The sequence below is a fragment of the Grampus griseus genome, assembly GCF_964374135.1.
Source record: "Grampus griseus genome assembly, chromosome: 7".
Taxonomy (NCBI): domain Eukaryota; kingdom Metazoa; phylum Chordata; class Mammalia; order Artiodactyla; family Delphinidae; genus Grampus; species Grampus griseus.
The window spans coordinates 86,728,011-86,737,830 of record NC_139001.1 but is presented as its reverse complement, the minus strand read 5'-3'; the positions used below and the strand labels follow the sequence as shown (position 1 = coordinate 86,737,830).

Genomic DNA, 9,820 nt, shown 5'->3' with positions numbered 1-9,820 from the left:
AAAGCAAGGAAGGATTGCAAATTTGGGGATTTAGTTCCTGGACAAACTCATTGGTTCATTTCACAAAAAAATGAGGATAATCTATTTACTCTATAGGATTATTATAGGATATAGCTCACATTCTCAAAGGTCTTAGTTGGAGGACAAAGAAGTGTTTATCTAAGTGTAAAGGTCAGAGCCCCTTAGGGAACTGCCCTAAGCAGAGCCCCTAGTGTTTGAAATAGAGAGCAGAAGCAGCATTTTGTTTAGATGTTTGTCAGTGATTGGAGATTTACAATCAGCATACACAGAGTGGGAAGAACTAAAGTTAGCTCACAGATTCCCCAGAGGGTGGAGTCTGAGCAGAAGTGCTTTCAATTTCTCACCCAGAAGTCTGGCCTATAAATTTTTAAGGAACTCTTGAGAGGTTTTTTTTTTTGTTGAAGCAGAAACACAGGGAGCTGTGGACCCCATTGGAATCCTAGCCGGTAAGCCCTGAGACACTGATATATATACTCTGTACACAAATATACATTCAGTGATTTTTCTAAAGGGATATTCTGCTAGAATTCTTGTCATAATGCTTTAGAGGTTTCTTCTGCCAGTTTCTTCTCTTTTTCTCCTCCAAATTATTTTCATAAAAACAGTGCAACACTCTAAAAGTGTTCTCACCTTTAAAATTGCAAGTTAAATGAAGAGATTTTTACCAATATAGTAAAAAAAAGAATTGATGTCAATAGTATACTGCAATTCATCTACTAAAAGATAGTTATAGTTGAATAAGTTAATCTTGGTACTTGAGTTTAAATGGTAAGATTTGATCAAAATTCAAATTATTAAATTAGCTTTAGGTCTTTTGTTTTCTGGTAACTCTAGTTGTCTTTAGTGCTGTTAGTCATACTCAATTTTTGTTTAGAGAAGTGAAAATGTCTATTTCTTGAGTGAGTTTTCTTCCCCTTTCACTCTGTGAAATGTTTGCCTAAGAATGGAAAGTTGATACACATTTTTTCTATATAGCTAAAAGAGTTTCTTTTTTCTTTCCTGCTTTTACTTTGAGGACGGAGGGGTGTTTTTTTAGGTAGTAATATTGGAGCAAATGCATTGAACTTATTAATGTGAAACTCAGCATATAATTCATATAAGCTTAGATATGAAGTATACAGCTATGTCAGTGATGTCACTCATTCCTCAAACAATGATATATTTAAAGAACACTGTTCTATGCACATATATTAAGTAATACTTTCTTTCTCAATGAAAAGCTACACACTTTCTTCATAATTTGCTTTACCAGGTTCTAATCTTTGGACTCAAGTGAATAATTTGCTCATTTCAGGCATGAAACCTGAAACTGTGTAAAGATTAACTACTGGGTATTCATTGTCATTTACTTAACTATTTAACCTTAGACCTGTGGGCAACTTGGGAGATCCTGAATTCCATAATTCCATAAAAAAATTTTTATGATTCTAAGAGTTTCAGCTTTAAAGTTTTAGCTGTCTAAATAAAATTGAAAACACAATTTACAAAATTTCAAAAGCTAAATTGACAGTAAAATGGCAATTTCCATCACAAGGTACTAATATGAAAATATATTATGAGACTATCTTTTATCTCTTTAGAAAGGAATTTACTTAAATAATTTTATTTGATCCTAACCATGATCTTCTGAAGTAGAATTTAAGATAGTTTTACATAACATTGCAGCAGAGAAATGTTAGGAGACTCGCCTAAGACCATATGTGTACATGTCCACTTTTAAAATAAAATTAACACTAAATACATGAAGTATAAAATTTGGAATTTTTTTTTTTTTTTTTTTTTTTTTTGCGGTACGCGGTCCTCTCACTGCTGTGGCCTCTCCCGTTGCGGAGCACAGACTCCGGACGCGCAGGGTCAGCGGCCATGGCTCACAGGCCCAGCCGCTCCGCGGCATGTGGGATCTTCCCGGACCGGGACACGAACTCGTGTCCCCTGCATCGGCAGGCGGACTCTCAACCACAGCGCCACCAGGGAAGCCCTACTTCTGTCGGAAGCTGTGCCTGTTGGCAGGGTGGCACCCAGTTTGCTCTTCTGGAAAGACTATTTCACCAGCAGGTATCTTACTGTCAGTGCAGGTGAGGTTTTGACACCTGGGCTATGACAGGCCCAGAAGTAGGACCAGCACTTTAACCTTTGCCTGGCTGGGACTGAAAGGATTAAAAAGAGTAATAGCCTGTGGTGCTTTGCAGACTGAGTACAGGGCTGAAAAAAGAAATAAAGGGAGAGAAAGGGAATGAACCAAAGAAACATCGAAAGGAAAATCAAGAAACAAGATTGAAAGAAAAAGAAGTGAGAGGTTCAAGTCTTGGGTCAGGAATTCTTCTCTGCACATTCCACCCACATGCCCTGTCAAAGACAAGCACAATTTGACTCAGCTCCTCAGGCAAGTGCAGTCCCAAATTGTGAGCTCTATTATCCTTCTCTTTCATTTTTGTTTCTACTCTATTGATTCCAGAGTTTGGTCTCAAAATAGGGGAAAATGACTCCGATCCCTCAGAATTGTTACAGGGATTAAATAAGAAACAAATATAAAGAGGCTAATGAGTTAATACAAATATTTTTTTTAAATGAAGTTGAATTTTATTGCTAATATGATGGTAGAAAATTAATTTGTGTATTGATTTAGATAACCCAGTCAGAGTTTAGAGTCAACCCTGATGAACTCTGAAAGTGCTGACTCTCCAAAGGAAGTCTCAAATACAAGGCAAGCTCTCTTGATTCTGAATCCCATTGAAAATGTTCCTTTAATTATTTCCTCTGTGGTTGGAATGAGGAGGGTATTCCTCTAGTAACAGTCATTAATCCTGTCAAATAATTCACCAAGCTATTTTGTGAATCTTATTCAATTGCCATTTCGGGCGGAACACTCTATCTGAAAGGCACTTCTCAGGAATGGGTTGACTACAAAGATAAATTAAACAAGATTCAGGCGCCCAGGTAGAATACAGTTCAATAGTAACTCAATCAAGCTACCATAAGTAATGGGTTTATAGTAAAGACACACTTGATAGAAAAGCTCCAGGTTTTGATTCCCTCCAGACTGTGGGTCACCACACGGGCAAGAGGGTGTCAAGGCTAGATTGTGTCCTAGCCTCTTCTAATCACTTCAGTGTGGTTTTCCCCTCGTTCTCCTGATGTGTAGTTGATGCTCAGCCAGCCTTTAGGTTTTTTCAGAGGAAACTGCTTCATATGTAGTTGTAGACTCATTGTGTCTGTGGGGTCAAGTGAGTTCAGTATCTTCCTGCACTGCCATCTTAAACAGGAAGCCTCTCCTATTCTTGCTCAATTTCAAAAAACTAAAACTTTGGGAAATAAAATACAAATATAAAAACTAATTACAAAATAAATATAAATATAAAACTCCATTGTCATTTATCCCTTTCCAAAATTTAAGTTTTCTTTCCAAAAGGGTGGGAACTGTTAGATGATGACTAAAGGAAGCAGGATGTGGTTTCAAGAAAGGGTCCTGCTTTGTTCAAAGATGCTCTGGGGGCTTCCCTGGTGGCACAGTGGTTGAGAGTCCACCTGCCGATGCAGGGGACATGGGTTCATGCCCCGGTCCGGGAAGATCCCACATGCTGTGGAGCGGCTGGGCCCGTGAGCCATAGCCGCTGATCCTGCGTGTCTGGAGCCTGTGCTCCGCAACAGGAGAGGCCACAACAGTGAGAGGCCTGCATACCGCAAAAAAAAAAAAAAAAAAAAAAAGATGCTCTGTATGACTGTGAAAGAGAAGTTTCTCATTAGCAGCAGCAGGTAGATTTCTTTGGTCTTCATATGGCAAAAATTACTAACATTATTTAAGGTGTTTAAATACTTTTTCATCGATATTGTTTTTATTCACAATAAAGAATTTGTTAAGGTTCTATTGTATATATGTTCATATTTTTAAAACTATGATCCAAGAATCACTGGGGAGGGGAGAGTGGAGGTGGGCTAGGGAGAAGGAGGATAAGCTAGTTGGGGCACTGCTCTTCTATACTTTTCACAAAAGCATCTTTACTGTTACCTCCTAGTAAGACACCTAAAGGAAAAAGTGCTGACATTATATATGTTTGAACAATATTAATTTGGACCACTTCTCAGAAAATAAAAATGGAAAGAGCTAACACTGATTGAGAGCTTACTTTGTCTTGAGCACCATTACCTAATTCAGTCCTTTCAGCATCCCTAAGTCACTATTATTTTCATTATTATGTGCATGAGAAAAACTCAGGCATGGGGTTTAATGCTGATTGTTAATTATATTATTCGTGAGGTTGGGAAGATGAGAAGCTTAGTTAAAACAAAAGGTGTTTTACCTAAAAGCTAATTTTCTACCAAAAAAAATGATGGTGGCTAGATTATTTTTAATTTTTTTCAAATTAATTTTTAGAGGAGAACTTATAATGGAACCTTCACCTCTTGAGTTACCAGCTAACACAGTCCGACGCATCGCATCTGAACTTAGATGTCACCCAACAGATGAGAGGGTTGCCCTCCGCCTCGATGAGGAAGATAAGCTGAGGCACTTCAGGGAGTGTTTTTATATTCCTAAAATGCAGGATCTGCCTCCAAGTAAGAATACTGGAAAGGGTTTTACTTTTCTTAATTAATTTATTAACATATTTGCTACTGCATGTGTTCATCATAAATCTTTGAAAATCATTGTTCTGTTACATAATAGAGCCATTGCAATTGTGTCCACAAAACAGCAGGCTCCTGGTGGTATTAATTCAACCTGTCAGCCTACCTTAGTCTCAGATTCTATGTGTTTCCTCTCCTCTTCTGAAGAAAATACTTACAGGGTTCTTATACTGTCATCTAGTTCTCTGAACAATAGAGTTACTGATTGAAAATTGTAGCAGATGCATTTACTTGTTCTCTTAAGCACTCAGAGCTCAAAACAATTCTTTTTCAATACAGTATTAGAATACCTCTTGTTTTGTGGCACCTAGTTCATGATAACATATTTGTCTAAGAGAGAATATTATTTTGGGACTTGGACATATTAGGAAGGATGTTACATAAGTAGCCATCTTTGTGTGTTGAGGCATGTATGACTTACAAAAATAATTAAATAAATAAAATCAATGCCTAAGAAATGCATATTGCATTTCAAAAATTTAATACAGTAAACTGACTTTGTTCTTGTTTTGGAGGATGTTCTGTTTAAAAAAAACTGGATAGCATAGGTAAAAAAAATGAAACAATTTTTCATATTTGGCTTAGCTCCATTTTCCATCGATGAAAACGTTTACAAGTTGAATAGAATTGATCCACCAAAATGGGTTTCACATACTTAATAATTCAGTCTAATTTCCTTTTTTCTTCAGATTAACTGTGGCGGGTACAATTTTGGATAGTCATAATCCAAGAGCATTAGCTAATATGATTTTAAGATGAGATTGGGTCACATAGCTGTCATATTTGGTTTATGTTTTATTATGTAACACAGGATGGCACTTTGTAAAATTATGGAAGTGTAAAATAAAAGGAAGCCTAGTATCCAATTTAAAGTTGCTTACTTTCTGCCCTGCAAACCGGTTCATCTGTACCATTTTTCTAGGTTCCACATATATGCGTTAATATACAATATCTGTTTTTCTCTTTCTGACTTGCTTCACTCTGTTTGACAGTCTCTAGATTCATCCACATCTCTACAAATGACCCAATTTTTCCCCTTTTTATGGCTGAGTAATATTCCATTGCATATATGTACCACAACTTCTTTATCCATTCGTCCGTTGATGGGCATTTAGGTTGCTTCCATGACCTGGCTATTGTAAATAGCACAGCAATGAACATTGGGGTGCATGTGTCTTTTTGAATTATGGTTTTCTCCAGGTATATGACCAGTAGTGGGATTGCTGGGTCATATGGTAATTCTATTTTTAGTTTTGTTTTTTTTTTTTACAGTACACGGGCCTCTCACTGCCGCGGCCTCTCCCGTCGCAGAGCACAGGCTCCGTACGCGCAGGCCCAGCAGCCATGGCTCACGGGCCCAGCCGCTCTGCGGCACATGGGATCCTCCCAGACTGGGGCACAAACCCGCGTCCCCTGCATTGGCAGGCAGACTCTCAACCACTGCGCCACCGGGGAAGCCCTATTTTTAGTTTTTTAAGGAACCTCCATACTGTTCTCCATAGTGGCTGTATCAATTTACATTCCCACCAACAGTGCAAGAGGGTTCCCTTTTCTCCACACCCTCTCCAGCATTTGTTGTTTGTAGACTTTCTAATGATGCCCATTCTAACTGGTATGAGGTAATACCTCCTTGTAGTTTTGATTTGCATTTCTCTAATAATTAGTGATGTTGAGCAGCTTTTCAAGTGCCTCTTGGCCATCTGTATGTCCTCTTTGGAGAAATGTCTGTTTTGGTCTGCCCATTTTTGGATTGGATTGTTTGTTTTCTTAATATTGAGCTGCATGAGCTGTTTATATATTTTGGAGATTAATCCTTTGTCCATTGATTCATTTGTAAATATTTTCTCCCATTCTGAGGGTTGTTTTTTCATCCTGTTTGTAGTTTCCTTTGCTTTGCAAAAGCTTTTAAGTTTCATCAGGTCCCATTTTTTTATTTTTGTTTTTATTTCCATTATTCTAGGAGGTGGACCAAAAAAGATCTTGCTGTGATTTATGTCAAAAAGTGTTCTTCCTATGTTTTCCACTAAGAGTTTTATAGTGTCCGGTCTTATATTTAGGTCTCTAATCCATTTTGACTTTATTTTTGTGTATGGTGTTAGAGAGGGTTCTAATTTCATTCTTTTACATGATGCTGTCCAGTTTTCCAGCACCACTTATTGAAGAGACTGTCTTTTCTCCATTGTACATCCTAGCCTCCTTTGTCATAGATTAGTTGACCATAGGGGTGTGGGTTTATCTCTGGGCTTTCTATCCTGTTCCATTGATCTATATTTCTGTCTTTCTGCCAGTACCATATTGTCTTGATTACTGTAGCTTTGTAGTATAGTCTGAAGTCAGGGAGTCTGATTCCTCCAGCTCCACTGTTTTCCCTCAAGACTGCTTTAGCTATTTGGGGTCTTTTGTGTCTCCATACAAATTTTACGATTTTTTTGTTCTAGTCCTGTAAAAAATGCTATTGGTAATTTGATAGGGATTGCACTGAATCTGTAGATTGTTTTGGGTAGTATGGTCATTTTCACAATATTGATTCTTCCAATCCAAGAACATGGTATATCTCTCCATCTGTTGGCATCATCTTTAATTTCCTTCATCAGTGTCTTATAGTTTTCTGCATACAGGTCTTTTGTCTCTCTAGGTAGGTTTATTCCTACGTATTTTATTCTTTTTGTTGCAATGGTAAATGGGAGTGTTTCCTTAATTTCTCTATCAGATTTTTCATCACTAGTGTATAGGAATGCAAGAGATTTCTGTACATTAATTTTGTATCCTGCAACTTTACCAAATTCACTGATTAGCTCTAGTAGTTTTCTGGTGGCATTTTTAGGATTTTCTCTGCATAGTATCATGTCATCTGCAAACAGTGACAGTTTTATTTCTTCTTTTCCAATTTGTATTCCTTTTATTTCTTTTTCTTCCCTGATTGCCATGGCTAGGACTTACAAAACTATGTTGAATAATAGTGGTAAGAGTGCACATCCTAGGCTCATTCCTGATCTTAGAGGAAATGCTTTCAGTTTTTCAGCATTGAGAATGATGTTTCCTGTGGGTTTGTTGTACATGGCCTTTATTATGTTGAGGTAGGTTCCCTCTATGCCCACTTTCTGGAGAGTTTTTATCATAAATGGGTGTTGAATTTTGTCAAAAGCATTTTCTGCATCTATTGAGATGATCATATGGTTTTTATTCTTCAATTTGTTAATATGGTTTATCACATTGACTGATTTATGTATATTGAAGAATCCTTGCATCCCTGGGATAAATCCCACTTGATCATGGTGTATGATCATTTTAATGTGTTGTTGGATTCTGTTTGCTAGTATTTTGTTTAGGATTTTTGCATCTATATTCATCAGTGATCTTGGTCTGCATTTTCCTTTTTTGTAGTATCTTTGTCTGGTTTTGGTATCAGGGTGATGGTGGCCTCATAGAATGAGGTTGGGAGTGTTCCTTCCTCTGAAAATTTTTGGAAGAGTTTGAGAAGTATGGGTGTTAGCTTTTCTCTAAATGTTTGATAGAATTCACCTTTGAAGCCATCTGGTCCTGGACTTTTGTTTGTTGGAAGATTTTTAATCACAGTTTCAATTTCATTACTTGTGATTGGTCCATTCATATTTTCTGTTTCTTCCTGGTTCAGTCTTGGAAGGTTATACCTTTCTAAGAATTTTTCCATTTCTTCCAGGTTGTCCATTTTATTGGCATAGAGTTAGTTGTAGTAGTCTCTTAGAATGCTTTGTATTTCTGCAGTGTCAGTTGTGATTTCTCCTTTTTCAATTCTAATTTTATTGATTTGAGTCTTCTCCCTCTTTTTCTTGATGAGTCTGGCTAATAGTTTATAAATTTTGTTTATCTTCTCAAAGAACCAGCTTTTAGTTTTATTGATCTTTGCTATTGTTTTCTTTGTTTCTATTTCATTGATTTCTGCTCTGATCTTTATGATTTCTTTCCTTCTGCTAACTTTGGGTTTTGTCTGTTCTTTTTTCTCTAGTTCCTTTAGGTGTAATGTTAGATTGTCTATTTGAGATTTTTCTTGTTTCTTGAGGTAGGCTTGCATAGCTATAAACTTCCTTCTTAGAACTGCTTTTGCTGCATCCCATAGGTTTTGGATCATCGTGTTTTCATTGTCATTTGTCTCTACGTATTTTTTTGATTTCCTCTTTGATTTCTTCAGTGATCTCTTGGTTATTAAGTAACGTATTGTTGAGCCTCCATGTGTTTGTGCTTTTTACGTTTTTTTTCCCTCTAATTCATTTCTAATCTCATAGCGCTGTTGTCAGAAAAGATGCTTGATATGATTTCAATTTTCTTAAATTTACTGTGGCTTGATTTGTGACCCAAGATGTGATCTATCCTGGAGAATGTTCTGTGTGCACTTGAAAAGAAAGTGTATGCTGTTTTTGGATGGAATGTCCTATAAATATCAATTAAATCTATCGGGTCTATTGTGTCATTTAAAGCTTGTGTTTCCTTATTAATTTTCTGTCTGGATGATCTGTCCATTGCTGTAAGTGAGGTGTTGAAGTCCCCCACTATTATTGTGTTACTGTCAATTTCCTGTTTTACAGCTGTTAGCAGTTGCCTTATGTATTGAGGTGCTCCTATGTTGGGTGCATATATATTTATAATTGTTATATCTTCTTCTTGGATTGATCCCTTGACCATTATGTAGTGTCCTTCCTTGTCTCTTTTAACATTCTTTATGTTAAAGTCTATTTTATCTGATATGAGTATTGCTACTCCAGCTTTCTTTTGATTTCCATTTGCATGGAATATCTTTTTCCAACCCCTCACTTTCAGTCTGAATGTGTCCTTAGGTCTGAAGTGGGTCTCTTGTAGACAGCATATATATGTGTCTTGTTTTTGTATCCATTCAGCAAGCCTGTGTCTTTTGGTTGGAACATTGAATCCATTCACTTTTAAGGTAGTTATCAATATGTATGTTCTTATTACCATTTTCTTAATTGTTTTGGGTTTGTTTTTGTAGGTCCTTTTCTTCTCTTCTGTTTCCCACTTAGAGAAGTTCCTTTAGCATTTGTTGTGGAGCTGGTTTGGTAGTTCTTTATTCTCTTAGCTTTTGCTTGTCTGTAAAGCTTTTGATTTCTTCATCGAATCTGAACGAGATCCTAATCTTGGTTGTAGGTTCTTCCCTTTCATCACTTTAAGTATATCTTGCTCCCTT

General features: G+C 36.9%; 1 protein-coding gene across 2 annotated transcripts in view; it reads left to right on the top strand.

Annotated features, from left to right (window-relative positions):
- The first annotated feature begins 285 nt into the window (after positions 1–285).
- KYNU (kynureninase) overlaps positions 286–9,820 on the top strand; it is a 90,611-nt gene continuing 81,076 nt past the window's right edge. The window contains exons 1-2 of one of the 2 annotated variants that reach the window (XM_082658331.1): positions 286–467; positions 4,394–4,575. In XM_082658331.1, coding sequence (XP_082514457.1) covers positions 4,407–4,575 — 169 coding nt within the window. In that variant the 5' untranslated portion in view covers positions 286–467; positions 4,394–4,406. The remainder of the gene's footprint in view (positions 468–4,393; positions 4,576–9,820) is intronic. The other variant, XM_082658332.1, reaches the window with a different exon arrangement.